At 42.6% G+C, this 18944-nt stretch overlaps 1 protein-coding gene across 1 annotated transcript; it reads right to left on the bottom strand.

Moving 5' to 3' along the window:
* Nucleotides 1–230: 230 nt before the first annotated feature.
* Nucleotides 231–18716, bottom strand: gnsb (glucosamine (N-acetyl)-6-sulfatase (Sanfilippo disease IIID), b). The gene is made up of 12 exons (XM_029709986.1): nt 18364–18716; nt 17688–17747; nt 17309–17512; nt 14308–14373; nt 14114–14212; nt 3968–4218; nt 3664–3782; nt 3254–3357; nt 3043–3144; nt 2734–2844; nt 2427–2534; nt 231–2191 (listed from the first exon to the last, which is right to left on the bottom strand). The coding sequence occupies exons 1-12, from the start codon at nt 18541–18543 to the stop codon at nt 2039–2041; spliced, it is 1557 nt and encodes a 518-aa protein (XP_029565846.1). The 5' UTR covers nt 18544–18716; the 3' UTR covers nt 231–2038.
* Nucleotides 18717–18944: the final 228 nt, after the last annotated feature.

Genomic DNA, 18944 nt, shown 5'->3' with positions numbered 1-18944 from the left:
GTCACAAATAGGCATTGGGTTAGATTCAAACCCACAAAGTGGTAGGTATGTGCGCCAAAAGTGGTGGTACTGACAGCCAGACCATACATTTTTTTCGGAGCATTCTGTAACACATTGCACCCTCCTGAACAGGCCCCATTGTTTTTCCATCTCTTTGAATTCCATTCCAGTCTAACTATTCACTACTTGTAAATCATGTGTTGGAGTTAAACGTACTTATGAAAAATTCAGTGGAATGCTTTTCGTTTATTGATTTCTCACGACGCTGTCACATTGAACAAGGCATTAAAAAGCTGCTTCAGTGCAAAAAGACAAGGCACATGGATTACATCATTTTCGTCCATATCAAAGGTTAGAGTATGAAAAATTCCCTTAAATATCAGTGATATATTCCTGTCCGTAAGGCCACATTGATTTTTCAAAACAACTTAAACGATTCCACACGAACATAACATTTGTCTGATCTACATCTAGGAAAATGTCCCTCTTGATTTATTTTGAAAAAAAAGAGTCATTGCTACTGTAATGGTTAATACTCAGATTGTATCACTCATTGTAGAACATTTTGTTTACACCGACAGTAAACTTCACATTCTCAGACACTTTGCCTGTGTCCAAATCTGTTCTTTCTTCTGAAGTGTGCACTTGTACACTCCTCCCCATACATGTAATACCATTGGATCAGTATAGACATGGACTAAAGGGAGTTAATGTCTTATAATACCAGTCATTTACTTTGAAAGCCACAAAGTCAACAAGTGCACACTAAATGGAAAGTACAGCTTATTGCAAAGCAGGTTTGGAGACACACAAACAGCAAAGATAGGACAAATACCACTTGTCCTCTGGGCTCACATTCTGAAGGAACAGGCTCATTCAGTTTTCCCTTCTTTCACCTCACTTTCCCTGGAAAAGTGCTCATAGACTAAAATGTAAAACACAGCTCTCATCTTCGTTATGCTCCATACATACAGCTAGTGGCAAACACAGGGAAGTAATTCCATTGGGCGAGAAGTAGCTACTTTGCCACCCACAGTGTGAACAAGACCATAAAGCAAGGGGAAAGGCAGGTTGGCTAAATGGGATTGATGGTAAAAAGCATTGAGGGGAAAACAAAAAACTGAGATCAATGTCTAGGGACAACTTCATCTTACTCCGGTAAACCTTGGGCTAAATTGGTTCAAAACCCCTACATTGCTATTGCAACCTCTTCCTTTCGGTGGTTATGACACTGACTTCTGATTAGCTCTGGCTAGTGAGAAAAAGGTTCTGATTGGATGCCAGACCCTGTACTCACATATAAAGAACATAATCATGATAAAGAGTGTGTTCCAGGTACATTTTCTGCATATATTTTCTTATTATTAGAACATATTGATGTGGTTCCTTAAATTCCAATTCACACATGCGAGTGAAATAGGACAAATATAAGCACCCACCAAATTATTATAATCATCTGCATGGAAAATGTGTCTCTGGAACACACCCAAGGAGTCTATACAGTGCAACATGTCTGCCAACACAATAACTTCACAGTATGCGGATGGACTGAGGGTAGGTCGAGAGTTAGTCCATCCACAGAGTGAAACATCAGCACAGTTCAGGTGGAACAGTGCTCACTATGCTAATTATACTCCCAAATCAACCTCTCTAGCCCTTGCTCCTAGGCACTTGTGTAGATCTGAAAAGGAGCATTACACCACAAGCAATCTGGTGAATATTATGCCAAATCTATCAAAATGGACCTTATTTTCACATTCTAATGGGGATTTTCTAAACATTGACACCCATATTGATATGAGCCGTGCTTTGGGAAAACCTCTGATGGTGTCCAACATAGTGGTCACAGACGGTACCTCCCAACCGTCACCTACTGCTTTCGAGGCGTTTTGTATGCCATCTCAAACAAGCTCGTCGCCATATTGTTAATACCTTTCAGATCTACATTTGGTTGCATATGGATAAGGGGCTATGGGGTCAATTTGGGATAGGACGTTGGCACTAGGCTATGGTCCCGCCCTGCTTGCAGTGTAATTGGTTAAATCTTGGTGGCGCGGCAGCTGTCGCCCTCGCATGACTGCAGCTTGATCAGCCGTTGGTTCATGGCCTGGAGGAGGGTGGGGTCAACCTTCTTAACAATGTTCTCCAATTGGTGCGGGTCAGAGGTCAAGTTATATACCTCCACAAATGACTGAGGAGAGAGAGAAAACAGATTGAGAGGTCAATTACTCATTAAAATCCATAGAAACAAGACAACATGTATTAAATAAGCTAGGTAGTACACTTCCAAAGTTCATTTAAAAACGGTACATAAAACAGAGCCATATACAGTCTTTACATATATGGCTCTGCATAAAACTACTAACAGACAAAACTGCAAGTCATAAAAACATGACAAATGCACATGCCCACACACACACACACACCTCACTGTCTGCAAACTCGCAGTACTGCAGGTTGTGTTCAACCAGGGTCCTAACACAGGCATAGGTGTTGTTGTAGGCATCCTCACACACACAGTCTGGGAAACATTGCTGGAGCGAAAAAGAACAAGAGACATTTTGCATTCCTCCAAGACACAGAGCTGCACTTCAGTGGGACTATTGCCTCTACTACAGGAATAATGTACAGTACTAAAAGAGTCAGTCAACTGCTGCTGGAGGGTAGGACAACAGGGCAATTACATGAGTTCATTGTCAGTGGTAACAAGGGTATTGTAAAGGGGTAACTCACTGACAGACCAGGGCCCAGTTTAGGGCAGGCGGGGTCGGGGTCAAGGTGTCCCTCTCCTGTGTACTCTACCAGGAAGTAGGGGCGAGCTGTACCGTTACGCAGCTCAGGAGCCTACAAAGAGACAGAGTCAGATGGACACACTGTTACATAGAGAGAGGTGGATTGATAACCTGCAGACACACAAACAGACGAAGACGATAAATGGACAGAGAGAATAATAAGTAACCTAATTGACCATTAGAGAGGAAGGACTGTCAATCCAAAACACTCAGAGACAAAAGATAGGAGGTAGACAGTCATTTAGCTCACCATCTGAGAGAGGAAGGACTGTCCATCCATATTAACAAAGGAGAGGTTGAGTCCGGAGATGTCCAGAAAAGTGGGTGCCAGGTCTATGTTCAACACCGGGGCCTGGAGGAAGACACACACGTATGGATGGAAAAGTGGAATGAGAGCATAGATGGATGTGTGGTTGATGGATAATAAGTGGATTGATAGATAAATGGAGCTAGGGACTCACCGAGAGTGTCTGTTGGGGTTTGATGCCTGGCCCACGCACCATGAGAGGGATCCTGATATCAAAGTCGTACAATTGTCTCTTGTCAATGGGCAGAGAGAATTGACCTGGGAGACAGAGAACATAAAAGGCACAGAATACCTTAGAATGCCATTAGAATACATCACTATAGAACATTTCTGTTGAGAGTGGTGACATATCCTGATACAGAAAACTGGGGATTTCATTACGTTTCCCAAACGTAGCTTTTAATAATCTGACAGATGTGAAGTTGATACTAGGGGTCTGTTTGTTGTGAAGTCGAGCTGTGAAGTTGAACTGTTACATCAACCACAGGAAGGGGGTCACTGCAGGTGTGAAACAAACAGATACCAAATATAAACAGGCAGACAGACACATACACCCACACTTACCGGTGTGGTAGCCATTGTCAGAAGTGTAGAAGATGTAGGTGTTGTTGAGCTCCTTCAACTCTTCTAGTTTCTTGACCAGCACCTCCACCATGTCGTCCACTGACAGCAGGGTCTGCCACCTGCAGTACGGGAGGGGAATTACAACCATTACTGGAAAATCAGACGAGATAAGAACATTTTTATATTTTGCTACAATTGTATCCAGGTGAGTATTATGAGAGGTTTATTGCGATGGAGAACAGTGATTTGATTAGCTGGGTGTATTATGAAAAGTGTATCAGGATGATTTGATTGGCTGTTGTACCTTTTCCTGTAGGCGTTATCCAGGAAGTTCAGGGAGGTGCTGGGCATGGGGTTGCTAGGCTGGCGCAACAACCAGTGTTTATCCTTCCCGGGTTTGTCAAAGCTACCATCCCGGGGGGCTTTGACATCTGTAAAGTTTTTCTCATACTGAGGTGCGGCGGTCCAGGGGGAGTGAGGGGCGGGAGGGGACAACATGATGAAGAACGGACGCTGGGGACTCCTGTCATCCAGGAAATGGAGAGATCTGTTCAACTGGAGAGACAACATTAAAGAGAGAGCAAAGATTAAAAAAAAAAAATAAAAAAAAATCAGGTGCTTTAATCAAATCCTAACAATCACAACACAGCCAGATGAGCTTTTGTTATATGAAAAACCAAACTAAAACCTGTAACTTATAGTAGTTAGAACCCAAACAAGACTGGGGGAATATATTTTTGGAACGTCGAGACAAAACTCCTCTCAAGCATCCAGAGACAATAGTCGGAGTGATGGCGGACAAAACAAAACCAGACCGGCCATGTAATGAACTGGAGGAGTTGGAACGAAGACAAGTGGTGAGTTGCACAACACATCTGTGAAACATTACAGGCTTAGTTCTGGTCCTGGTTCAGATGGCTCAGTGTATTGGAGCATGGTGCTGGCAAAAAAAAACAGTATGCTTCATAAATGTGAACACTAAATAGCTACTAAATGAACATTTCTGCTAAATATCCGTACAGTGCATTCAGAAAGTATTCAGACCCCTTGACTTTCCACTCCCTCTCTCCCTCTCCTTTGTTACGTTGCAGCCTTGTAAAATGTATTAAAATTGGGTTCTCTCATCAATCTACACACAATACCCCATAATGACAAAGAAACTGGTTTTTAGAAATGTGTGCAAATTGATTAAAAATTAAACTGAAATATCACATTTTATTAGTCACATGCGCCGAATACAACAGGTGTAGACCTTACAGTGAAATGCTTACTTACGAGCCTCTAACAAACAATGCAGTAAAAAAAAAAAAAAAAATACGGATAAGAACAAGAGAAAAGTAACAAGTAATTAAAGAGCAGCAGTAAAATAACAATAGCGAGACTATATACAGGAGGGTACCGATATAGAGTCAATGTGCGGAGGCACCGGTTAGTCGAGGTAATATGTACATGTAGTTAGAGTTATTAAAGTGTCTATGCATAGACGACAACAGAGAGTAGCAGTGGTGTAAAGAGGGCGAGAGGGGCAATGCAAATAGTTTGGGTAGCCATTTGACTAGATATTCAGGAGTCTTATGGTTTGGGGGTAGAAGCTGTTTAGAAGCCTCTTGGACCTAGACTTGGCACTCCGGTACCGTTTACTTAAGTATTCAGACCCTTTAAGCAGTACTGTGTTGAAGCACCTTTGGCATCGATTACAGCATCGAGTCTTCTTTGATATGAAACTACAAGCTTGGCACACCTGTAATTGGAGAGTTTCTCCCATTCTGTTCTGCAGATCCTCTCAAGCTCTGTCAGGTTGGATGGGGAGCGTCGCTGCACAGCTATTTTCAGGTCTCTCCAGAGATGTTTGATCGGGTTGAAGTACATGCACTGGCTGGGCCACTCAAGGACATTGAGACTTGTCCCGAAGCCACTCATGCGTTGTCTTGGCTGTGTGCGTAGGGTCGTTGTCCTGTTGGAAGGTGAACCTTTGACCCAGTCTGAAGTCATGAGCGCTCTGGAGCAGGTTTTCATCAAGGATCGTGCTTTGCTCCATTCATCTTTCCCTCGATCCTGACTAGTCTCCCAGTCCCTGCCGCTGAAAAACATTCCCACAGCATGATGCTGCCACCACCATAGGGATGATTCTGCCACTTCACCGTAGGGAGGGTGCAAGGTTTCCTCCAGACGTGACACTTGGCATTTAGGCCATAGTTAAATCTTGGATTCATCAGACCAGAGAATCTTATTTCTCATGGCCTGAGTGTCCTTTAGGTGCCTTTCGTCAAACTTCAAGCGGGCTGTCATGTGCTTTTTACTGCAGAATTTGATCATATTACTCCAGTGCTAGCCTCCCTACACTGGCTTCCTGTTAAGGCAAGGACTGATTTTAAGGTTTTACTGCTAATCTACAAAGCATCACATGGGCTTGCTTCTACCTAGCTTTCCGATTTGGTCCTGCCATACATACCTACACGTATGCTACGGTCACAAGACGCAGGCGTCCTAATTGTCCCTAGAATTTCTAAGCAAACAGCTGGAGGCAGGGATTTCTCCTATAGAGCTCCATTTTTATGGAATGGTCTGCCTACCCATGTGAGATACGCAGACTCAGTCTCAACCTTTAAGTCTTTATTGAAGACTCATCTCTTCAGTAGGTCCTATGATTGAGTGTAGTCTGGTCCAGGAGTGTGAAGGTGAACGGAAAGGCTTTGGAGCAATGAACCGCCCTTGCTGTCTCTGCCTGGCCCGGTTCCCCTCTCTCCACTGGGATTCTCTGCCTCTAACCCCATTACAGGGGCTGAGTCACTGGCTTACTGGTGCTCTTCCATGCCGTCCTTAGGAGGGGTGCGTCACTTGAGTGGGTTGAGTCACTGACGTGGTCTTCCTGTCTGGGTTGGCGCCCCCACTTGGGTTGTGCCGTGGCAGAGATCTTTGTGAGCTATACTCGGCCTCAGGATGGTAAGTTGGTGGTTGAAGATATCCCTCTAGTGGTGTGGGGGCTGTGCTTTGGCAAAGTGGGTTGGGTTATATCCTGCCTGTTTGGCCCTGTCCGGGGGTATCATTGGATGGGGCCACAGTGTCTCCTGACCCCTCCTGTCTCAGCCTCCAGTATTTATGCTGCAGTAGTTTGTGTCGGGGGGCTAGGGTCAGTCTGTTATATCTGGAGTATTTCTCCTGTCTTATCCGGTGTCCTCTGTGAATTTAAGTACGCTCTCTCTAATTCTCTCTCTCAGGGGACCTGAGCCCTAGGACCATGCCTCAGGACTACCTGGCATGATGACTCCTTGCTGTCCCCAGTCCACCTGGCCGTGCTGCTGCACCATTTTCAACTGTTCTGCCAGCGGCTATGTAACCCTGACCTGTTCACTGGACGTGCTACCTGTCCCAGACCTGCTGTTTTCAACTCTCTAGAGACAGCAGGAACGGTAGAGATACTGTCAATGATCGGCTATGAAAAGCCAACTGACATTTACTTGAGGTGCTGACTTGTTCCACCCTCGACAACTACTGTGATTATTATTATTTGACCATGCTGGTCATTTATGAACATTTGAACATCTTGGCCATGTTCTGTTATAATCTCCACCCGGCCCAGCCAGAAGCGGACTGGCCACACCTCATAGCCTGGTTCCTCTCTAGGTTTCTTCCTAGGTTCTGGCCTTTCTAGGGAGTTTTTCCTAGCCACTGTGCTTCTATACCTGCATTGCTTGCTGTTTGGGGTTTTAGGCTGGGTTTCTGTACAGCACTTTGAGATATCAGCTGATGTAAGAAGGGCTATATAAATACATTTGATTTACTGAGGAGTGGCTTCCGTCTGGCCACTCTACCATAAAGGCCTGATTGGTGGAGTGCTGCAGAGATCAGTGTCCTTCTGGAAGGTTCTCCCATCTCCACAGAGAAACTCTGGAGCTCTGTCAGAGTGACCATCAGGCTCTTGGTCACCTCCCCGACCAAGGCCCTTCCTTCTCCCACGATTGGCCAGCTCTAGGAAGAGCCTTGCCAGTTCCAAACATCTTCCATTTAAGAATTATGGAGACGACTGTTCTTGGGGACCTACAATGCTGCAGAAATATTTTGGTACCCTTACTCAGATCTGTGGCTCAACACAATCCTGTCTCGGAGCTCCACGGACAATTCCTTTGACCTCATGGCTTGGTTTTTGCTCTGACATGTATTGTCAACTGTGGGACCTTATATAGACAGGTGTGTTTCTTCCCAAATCATGTCCAATCAATTGAATTTACCACAGGTGGACTCCAATCAAGTTGTAGAAACATCAAGGATGATCAATGGAAACAGGATGCACCTGAGCTCAATTTCAACTTTTTTTTATTTAAATAAATGTTTGAATAAGGCTGTAACGTACCAACATGTGGTAAAAGTAAAGTGGTCTGAATACTTTCCAAAACGCTGTATAAAATATGCATCTAAAACAGCAGACAGGTTGGTTGTTTAGCAACAAAACCGACGTGTGTGCAACTGGGCATCATAGCAAAGTTTAAAAAATATATGGCAAATAGAAATCAAAACGGGATGGTCTTCAGAGATAGATGGGAGTTGTCGAGGGTAGCTGAAGGATGGGACTAAAAACACACAAAAGATAACTACTGTAAAATAGACTGTGTCCGTAAACTGCATATAGTATGTATAAGCTGAAAGTAGAAGTATTGTTGTCTATTAGTTTACTCCAATTAGGAGGGGTGGTAGGGTTAGGGGAAAATAATAAAAAGTGGGAAAAAATGAGATTCCTACTTGGAATGTATCAGAACCAACCAATAGGAAAGCTCTACACAAATTGTTCTCTTTACTCTGAGGCTCAGAGTTTCCGTCATACAGCATATGGCTCTGGGTTTATGATCACAAAAGGTGTTCAATTTTAGAAAACTAATTGTAGACGTCGCACCATTTGTACATGTATGTTTTTTATACAGAATAAATGTGTCAATCATAAAGTTGCCCTAATATTCTTTTTTTTTATTAAACAGACTGGGTTGTTGACATGTAAACTATATTTCATCTCCAATGGTTATTGTGCAAATGCATTTATGTTTTCAATGAGCACTTCTGTCTCAAACACATTGTTACAGTTGTTGGTTAGTTAGCCAGCTAGAATTTTTTGCCATATTAGCATTGACATGAAATCAGTCAAAACACGGTATTAAGAACAAGATGAAACTATGATTCCCACATCGCAGTTTCTTGTCATTTTTGGTAGCTATCTGGCCACCCAGCCAACTCACGGCCCCATTTAAGCCTGTGCATCAATTGTGACATTGTCAGCTACCAAACTCTTACAGACAAGTCCAAGATCCGTTCATTGACATTTGTAAGTAACAGGCATCTTTTACATACATAAACACAGCTAAACTGAAGCTTTAAAGTAAAGTGCCTGTGGAGCTGATTCACCATGGGTTAAGAGACCGTTTCACCCTTTCAAAGGGCCAGCCAAGCAGAAAGTTGACCAAGTCACATGACCAGGGGTGGGATATACATGCAGACACACATAGGTAAGAAGACTAACTGCCGGAGAATAATCACTCATTAACCACACACAATATGGAAAATAAAGAAACTGCCCTTTTTGCATCTTTTGCATCTCATTGGCTGCTCCAGATAGCTACCTTTCCATTGGCAAGATTAGTAAACTTAGGCATGACATGCCAACAACAAAATTCTGACCTACATGCATAACTGACCAAATTATGAAAGACATTGTAATTTTGAATTCCATAAAGTGAGTATGGAAGAGGTGAAAAACAACAATGGAAAGCCATCTGGGTCTGACAAGTTTGATGGAAAATTACTGAGGATGATAGCGGACTACATTACCACTCCTATTTACAATCTCTTTCATCTAAGCTTACAGACCTGGAAGGAAGCAAGTCATTCCACTACCCAAGAATAGCAAAGCACCCTTTACTGGCTCAAACAGCTGACCAATCAGCCCGTTACCAACCCTTACTAAACTTCTGGGGGAAAAAATGGTGTTTGACCAGATTCAATGCCATTTCACAGTAAACAAATTAACGAGACTTTCAGCACATTTATAGGGAAGAGCACTCAACATGTATGGATGGCACTTACACAAATGACTGATGATTGGCTGAAGGAAATTGATAAGATTGTGATAGCTGTTTAGTTAGACTTCAGTGCAGCTTTTGACATTATTGATCATAATCTGCTGCTGGAAAAATGTATGTGTTATGGCTTTACATCTGCTGCTATATCGTGTTACCCATCTAACAGAACACAGAGGGTGTTCTTTAATGGAAGCCTCTCCAACATAATCTGGATAGAGTCAGGCATTCCCCAGGGCACATCCTTTATATCCATGCCAAACTTGGTGCAAATCAATGCCCACGAGAAACCTAGCAACATTCAAAGCCACACTGATTGAGTTCGGTTGTTCCCTTGTGAGAAGCAAAGGCACGTGCGAGAAGGAAGAATGCAAGAGACAGATTCCCCACCAAAACAAAACATTGCCATCAATACCTTGCATTTTCCAAAATAAAAAATATATATAATAAAAGGGGGTCAATGTAAATAGTACGTGTAGCCATTTCATTAACTGTTCAATAAGATGGTCCTAAATATTGAAAAAAACTAAAAGCATTGTATTTGGGACAAATCATTCACTAAACTTCAACTAAGTCGTGTAATGAATAATGTGTCAATTTAGCAAGTTGAAGGAGACTAAACGGTGTAACCCTGGATTGTAAACCGTCATGTTCAAAACATATTTATGCAACGGTAGCTAAAATGGGGAGAGGCCTGTCCATAATAAGTGCTTCTCTGCTTTCTTGACATCGCTATCAACCAAAGTCCTACAGGCCCTAGTTGTTGCACCTGGACTACTGCCCAGTCATATGATCAAGTGCCACTAAGAGGGACATAGGCAAATTACAGTTGGCCAGAACAGAGCAGCAAATAACTCTATTTCACATCAAGTAACTCATGAATTAAAAAATAATTTAAAAAAGCAAGCAATAAAATCAGCTTTAAAAAACTGCACCTTATGGAACAGCGCAGACAGAAGACACACTCGTACATTGTAATATTGCTGTATTATGGATTTGGTATTGTAGATATGTTGTGGCATTGTACTGTGTATTGTACAATTAAGGTGCCACCAACCTCCTGTGTCACATACACCCTTACATAGTTCAGAATACACAAGATCAAGCACATACAAAATAACATTTTTTTCATTTTTAAAGCCATCAGTGTGAATTATTGATGCCCAGAGCTGGAAACACATCAGATGGCTTCCACAACAAGAAAAAAAATTGGGATTGATAGACTGCAGAGTGAAGGAAAAGCAGTCAACAAGTGCTCAGCATATGTGGGAACTCCTTCAAGACTGTTGGAAAAGCATTCCAGGTGAAGCTGGTTGAGAGAATGCCAAGAGTGTGCAAAGCTATCATCAAGGCAAATGGTGGCTACTTTGCAGAATCTCAAATATATTTGGATTTGTTAAACACTTTCTTCGTTACTACATGATTCCATATGTATTATTTCATAGTTTTGATGTTTTACATCCCAGGTGTAGATGATTAGATTTCACATTCACCGTAGCTTGTGCATGTCGTGATAGAAGGACTGCTTCAAAAACGCTGCCAGGAAACAAAACGAACTGGCATTTATAACAGAAGATCTGTTCAATACTTGCAGTTCTTCCTTTTGTCATGCATGTTGGATAGTGGCACTCACCTTGAGTGAGGGGTCAGGTCAGGTGATGGTTGTGAGGTTGCTTTAGGCCACCAATTTAGCCATTTCCAACACCAGCTGCTCTTGGAAAGCCAACTGGGAGGGGTTTGACCTTTTGCTTGTGGAGAATGAAAGCATTTACTGTAGCAATGTCCACAAAGTTTTAAGAAAAAGTCTTATACCACTTCCTGGTCTTGTGGAGGACCTGGTAGTAGCCTATCAGAGCATCAGATAGGTCGACACCCCCCACGCTGGCATTGTAGTCCTTCACAGAAACGGGGACATTCTTCCCTTTTCACCCTCGAGACATGGTCATAATTGAATGTCTTATGCTGTGTGGTGAGTATGGTTACTTCCCTAGTGATCTTCCATTTCACAAAAAGCAGCTCGTTAGTACTGATCCAACATATGGTCCCCCTCTCCGCTGTCTTTGTCATATTGTTTACCTAGGTCTTGGGGAAACCGATTCTGTTAGGATGAATGGTGCCACAAGCCCGTATTTTCTTTTTCAAGAGGTCTATTAAAAGTGGATGTAGAACCACCAGACGGGGTGACATAGCAGTGGGGGGTGAAGACCTTGACCGGGGGCGTGTGCTGGGGAGGAGTGGCTCCCAAACGTCATCATCCAAATCCTCTGCATCCTCCACTCTGTGGTGAATAAAATAAAGAAATATTATTGTAAGACACACAGAATTACAGTTGACAATTTACAGAACAACATAACTGTAAAGTAAAAACACCAAGTCTAAACTGTCTGTACAGTGACTCACATAGGTGTGAAGCACACACATGGCAAACATTAACACTTTGGAGACAAAGGCAGATTTGAGAACCACAAATAAACAATGGCCATGAGAGTTTAATAGCCTCTCTAAAGTTACAAGAATGAAACAGCAAACAGTGAACTAATATGAAGCATACACAATAACTACTTTGGAATTATATAACATTGGAATGATGTTACATAGGCCTACGTAAACTAAATCCAAAGCACAAAAAGCAGACAACTTAGAAAAAACAAAATACATATAGTAAGTTAGCTATATAAAGTCATGAAAATTATTTACTTACAGATCTAACAGTGGATCCAATCCTTCTAGAAAGCAATATTCGTCGGCCGAGTCGAAATCCTTGTTGTCCAAATTGTTCCCGAGCCGAGTCCGACCAGTATTTTATTCAAAGCTTCTATGTCGGAATACTTATTAATATCTGTCTTGTTTTTAGCTTCCTGTTCGATATTCTTAGTTTACCTTTTTTTCCCCCCCTTGAGAAGCCATCTTTCATGCTAAAGCAAAATGAAAGCGATGAAATCTGTTTACAATGTAAAGTAGCGTGCTCAACGCATCTCTGAGCCAGGTAGCAATAGTTCGCATTAAGCATAAAAGGTTCTAGGCCTTGCTTTGTCCCACCCAGGTCAACTGCATATCCCTGGAAAGCTTATCTCATTGGCTACAAGACTGTCAAGGTGCCATAGTAGCCAATCCCCTGAATAATAGATGTCTACAGCTCGTAAGCGGGCAACGTCATATTTTTGAGGCGCAAAGAGTCACTCGGTGGACAGTCGATGTTGCCATTAAGTCATACATAATTAGATAACATGGCAATAGGCTACATGTGTTCCTACCAACCTAAGGATTCATTTGATCCCCCCACCCCCCCACGTAGCTTCAGCACAAACACAGACCAAATCAAAGCTTACCTTGTAAGATATTTGCTGTTTGGGGAAAACGTTGTGTAAAATGAACATTTTGACTCTCGGGGCTGGTGACTAATAACTGTAGGTCACAGGCAGACAAATAAGATATCCTCATGATCTGTGGAGTCCCAGCTCTCGGTGTGTATTAACATATTCTGTGTTTATTTCATTTATGCTTCACAACGCTAACCGGAATGTAGGTAGCAGCCATCTTGAAATGAGGTCATCGGCTCGGCCTGCCCTTATACATTTGTATACCCACATATGGTAGTAAGTCACACCAAAGATTTTAAGGCACAGATCAATAGTCAAGATACTCAGCTTTCCGCAAGACACCCTGCTTTGACAGATAGGGGGTTACCGTTCTCATACCAGACTGAATTAAAAATAATCAAATAGGGTCCCCAAATATGCGCAAACTGTTTCGGGTGGGGAGCATGCGGATGGTTTAGGGGTTAAGGAAAATAGATTTTGAATGGAAATCAATTTGTGGTCCCCACAAAGATAGTAAAACATATGGTGTATGTGTACTGTACGTGTTTGTAGAAGGACAGGTTTTTGCTATCATCTGTGTATTGTGTAAAGTGTCCCGATAAGCAAAGCTCCTCTCTGAGAATCTACATTCCACTCAGGGAAGTGATCTCTGTATCTGTCATCAAAAAGGCTCTACCGCGTCACGTCTCACAGGGGCTCTACCGCGTCTCACAGGGGCTCTGCCGCGTCACGTCTCACAGGGGCTCTGCCGCGTCACGTCTCACAGGGGCTCTGCCGCGTCACGTCTCACAGGGGCTCTACCGCGTCACGTCTCACAGGGGCTCTACCGCGTCACGTCTCACAGGGGCTCTACCGCGTCACGTCTCACAGGGGCTCTACCGCGTCACGTCTCACAGGGGCTCTACCGCGTCACGTCTCACAGGGGCTCTACCGCGTCACGTCTCACAGGGGCTCTACCGCGTCACGTCTCACAGGGGCTCTACCGCGTCACGTCTCACAGGGGCTCTACCGCGTCACGTCTCACAGGGGTTATACACACCCACACAGTTGCATGGGTTGAGGACTTACTATGAGGTCTGTGAGGTAGTCTTTTTCATAATTGTCTCCGTGCTGCTCCGCTTTACCGTTGACTGACAGAGTGTAGTTGTAGTACTGAGAGTTCCCCATCTGCAACGACACACACACACACACAAAAGCATCAACACAGCTGTGACATCATCATCATCATGCACCAATATATCATGTGTCTGTACAGGACTTACCAGTGCATGCCATTGGTCCCAGCCTGGGGGAACATAGCCAACATTCCCTGTTTCCTTCTTCCCGTACTGAGGAGAGAGAGGAACACGTGACATAGTGCTACAGACAGACACATGTGAAGCAGGGTTGGGGTCAATTCCATTTCAATTCCAGTAAATACAGAAAGTAATACAAATTACAAGTTCAAATGTTCCATTCAGTTAGGAATGGACCCCAACTCGGATGTGAAGTACAAAAAGACTAGACACACAATAGACAGATCTGGGAACAACTGACAGTCTAACTAGATGACATTACAGAAGGATCTGGGGAAGGAAATGCATGAAGCCAAAAAGAGACTGATTTCACCACAAGAATGTGCACATATTTACTACTTTTTCTATAATAAAAGAGCTGTTAATACAGTTTGGAAGTTGAGATGATTCATAGATCTGATGATCTTGGCAGAAGTTAGCCTAACTCAGGTTGAGCCTGGTGAACATCCGGGTTAAAATGACATGACACGTCAGCATGTCCAGCAGAAAAGTGGAAGCAGTGGTAGATCCATGCACAGATTATATGACCACATCAATTAACAGCTAGGGAAACATCACATGATGACATGCATGTAGTTTGTATGATGGGGGAAAAAAAACATCAATACAGTTACATAGATACTTTAACTCCAATTTATATATATATATATATATATATATATATATATATATATATATATATATATATATATATATGTTAGTACCAGTCAAAAGTTGACACACCGACTCATTCATATTTAATAGTCAAGACATCAAAACTATGAAATAACACATAAGGAATCATGTAGTAACCAAAACCCAAAAAAAGTGTAAAAAAAAAATCTAAATATATTTTATATTTGAGATTCTTCAAAGTAGCCACCCTTTGCACACTATTAGCATTCTATCAACCAGCTTCATGAGGTAGTCACCTGGAATGCATTTCAATTAACAGGTGTGCCTTGTTTAATGTTAATTTGTGGAATTTCTTTTCTTCTTAATGCGCTTGAGACAATCAGTTGTGTTGTGACAAGGTAGGGGTGGAATACAGAAGATAGCCCTATTTGGTAAAAGACCAAGTCCATATTATGACAAGAACAGCTCAAATAAGCAAAGAGAAACGACAGTCCATCATTACTTTAAGACATGAAGGTCAGTCAATTCGGAAAATGTTAAGAACTTTGAATGTTTCGTCAAGTCGCAAAAACCATCAAGCGCTATGATGAAACTGTCTCCCATGAAGATCGCCACAGGAAAGGAAGACCCAGAGTTACCTCTGCTGCAGATAAGTTAATTAGAGTTACCAGCCTCAGATTGCAGCCCAAATAAATGCTTCACAGAGTTCAAGTAACAGACACATTTGAATATCAACTGTTCAGAGGAGACTGCGTGAATCAGGCCTTCATGGTCGAATTGCTGCAAAGAAACCACTACCTAAGGACACCAATAAGAAGAGACTTACTTGGGCCAAGAAACACGAACAAATCAAAGTTTATTTGTCACATGCGCCGAATACAACAGGTGAAATGCTTACTTACAAGCCCTAACCAACAGTGCAATTTAAGTAACAAAAAAATAGGTATTAGGTAAACAATAGAGAAGTAAAGAAATACAAAATAAAATGAAAATAGTAAATGACAGTGAAAATAAAAGTAGCGAGGCTATATAGAGGTGGTACCGGTATAGAGTCAGGCTAATTGAGGTAATACGCACATGTAGGTATAGTTAAAGTGACTATGCATAGATGATAAACAGAGTAGCAGCAGCGTAAAAGAGGGGTTGGCGGGGGGAGTGGCGGGACACAATGCAAATAGTCCGGGTAGCCATTTGATTACCTGTTCAGGAGTCTTATGCTCTGTGTTTTGGGTCATTGTCCTGTCAAATAGACTTGGTGCTCCGGTACCGCTTGCCATGCAGAGCAATGGACATTAGACCGGTGGAAATCTGTCCTTTAGTCTGATGAGTCCAAATGTGAGAATTTCTGTTCCAACCACGTGTCTTTGTGAGATGCAGAGTAGGAAAATGGATGATCTCCGCATGTATTGTTCCCACCGTGAAGCATGGAGAAGGAGGTGGGATGGTGTTAAGCTGGTGACACTGTCAGTGATTTATTTAGAACTCAAGGCACACTTAACCAGCATGGCTACCACAGCATTCTGCAGCAATACACCATCCCATCTGGTTTACACTTAGTGGGACTATCATTTGTTTTTCAACCGGACAATGACCCAAAACACCTCCAGGCTGTGTAAGGGCTATTTGACCAAGGAGAGTGATGGTGCTGCATCAGATGACCTGGCCTCCCCAAATCACCCGACCTCAACCTAATTCAGATGGTTTGGGATGAGTTGGATGGCAGAGTGAAGGAAAAGCAGCCAACAAGTGCTCAGCATGTAGGAACTCCTTCAAGACTGTTGGAAAAGCATTCCTCATGAAGCTGGTTGAGAGAATGCCAAGAGTGTGCAAAGCTGCCATCAAGGCAAAGGGTGGCTACTTTGAAAAATCTCAAATATATTTGGATTTGTTTAAAACTTTTTTAGTTACTACATGATTCCATATGTGTTATTTCATAGTTTTGGCGTCTTCACTATTGTAGAAAATAATGTGTCCAACTTTTTGACTGGTAATGTATATTTACTTATTTTTGCTAGGAAGCGTTAGCTAGCGCTAGTCGGTTGTACCTGCACCAAAACTTTTTCATCCTCTATCTTGTTCTCAATCTTCTTTTTAAAATAGTGAGCCAATAGGGTTTCAGCACTTTTATTTCCATGACTGATCAAAACAAATGTTCTCATGCTTTCTCTCGTCACTCTGCAGCAGACATAAGAGTAATATGTTTGGCACATCAAATTGCAATCAATCGCAGTATCCAATCGCAATACATACAGAAACACGAGAAAGGTGCCGATACGATATGTATTGCCAAAGTATCATGATAATATCGTATTGTGAGGTCCCTGGCAATTCCCAGCCCTAGTGTGTGTGTTACCTGGTTGAGGTACTTCCCGGCGTAGAAGGTCTGGTAATGCTGTTTGCTGAGGTAGACAGGGAAGGCCGTGGTCTCTGGTCCTTTCTGCCACAGGGGGCTGGAGCAGTTCCCATCCAGGGAGTTGTTCCTCACTGCGTGGTTATGGGGGTACTGCCCCGTTAGGATACTACTCCTACTGGGGCAACACAGCGGGGTCGCCGTAAACTGGAGAGAGAGGGAGGAAGAAATAAGATGAGGGGAGAGGAGAGATTAGGGACATCTCAAAACCTTAGTGAAACTGCAGCAATTGGAATCTCAGTGTAATGGCTTAGGTGTTGGACTGACTGACAGGTGCAGGTTCGAGGACCATGTTGTTGACGTGAAGCTGTTCGGTACTCACAGCATTTGAAAAGGTGGCTCCAGCATCTCCAATCAAGGCTTTGGTTTTCTTCATAGGTGTCTGTTGAACCGAGAAGCACAAAATGGAGAAGTGGTTTATTTTACCTCAACATGAAACCTTAAATACACACACTTTTGTTTAATCCGAAACAACACTAGGAAGAATAAAAAATATTAGACAACCTGTTTTGGTCCAGATTGATATAAAATGTTTTAGGTTGAAACATTCGGTAGCCTATTTCTCATACTTTTAATAGACTACCTGACACAAGAAGCATGTAGCATGATGACCATACGATCAAAAATATATGAATAGTCCTATTGCCTATATATTGACCATGGTTTTGATTTTGTTGAACGTCACTGCTACAATGTGGGCTTCTGTATGTCGCACAATGTTATTGCCCTCTGCCTCAACATATAGGCCTTTAGCCACGTAATGTACGTATGGCAAGTAGGATAAGAACATGGCTGTGAGTGGATCAAGCTTGTTCCCCTCCATTCAAAACACCGTCAGCCCACCATAACTATAGGCCTGGCTATATCAGAGGACCACCACAATTATATTAGCCTACACATTATACAGTTTTCATATACATTAATTAATACGTTTGATTTACGCACAAAACGTACTCGATTTAGTTCTTAACAAACCCAGCCAAACTAGAATTACTCACCATTCCCCCGAGGTACACGTCCTGATCATCGGCTAAAATCAGGACGATATTGCTCGGTTTTTCGCATTCCGAACACCTGAGCGTGCAGGTAAACAGCGCGAGAAACAACGCTGCGCGCACTCCCACATTCGGTGTTCGTTGTCGCTGCTTTTGTCTGGTTCTTGCCTCCGAACTTGCCATGAGTTAGCTGGCTACGGCTCCACTGTTATAGCGCGGTGTTTTCTGCTCTAGGCGAAGTAATGTACATATGAAAACACCTATGGAGAGGGCACAGACAAAATGCAAGTCACACTGCAGCTGGTCACAAGGGAAGAGACGGCTGAAAAAGTTTGAGGAAGTAACCAGCTAATGATCATATGATCACCTTTTTTTCACTCGATTGAAGAGGGAGGACTTTAAACCGCTTGTGGTGTGGTGTTTTAGATAAATACCAATAAATGTGCCAACTTGCTTGAAATACCACAAAAAAAAACAGTGTTCTTAGAACGAGTCACAAATTGCAGACATCAGTGTAATGCTGTTTAATATATTATGTTGATGATTCGTCTTGAAACAGCTGAAACTTGTTACAACAGTTTGGT

This window comes from Salmo trutta, chromosome 23 (assembly GCF_901001165.1).
Source record: "Salmo trutta chromosome 23, fSalTru1.1, whole genome shotgun sequence".
Classification (NCBI taxonomy): Eukaryota; Metazoa; Chordata; class Actinopteri; order Salmoniformes; family Salmonidae; genus Salmo; species Salmo trutta.
The sequence above is the reverse complement of the archived record's forward strand: the minus strand, read 5'-3'. Positions and strand labels throughout refer to the sequence as shown.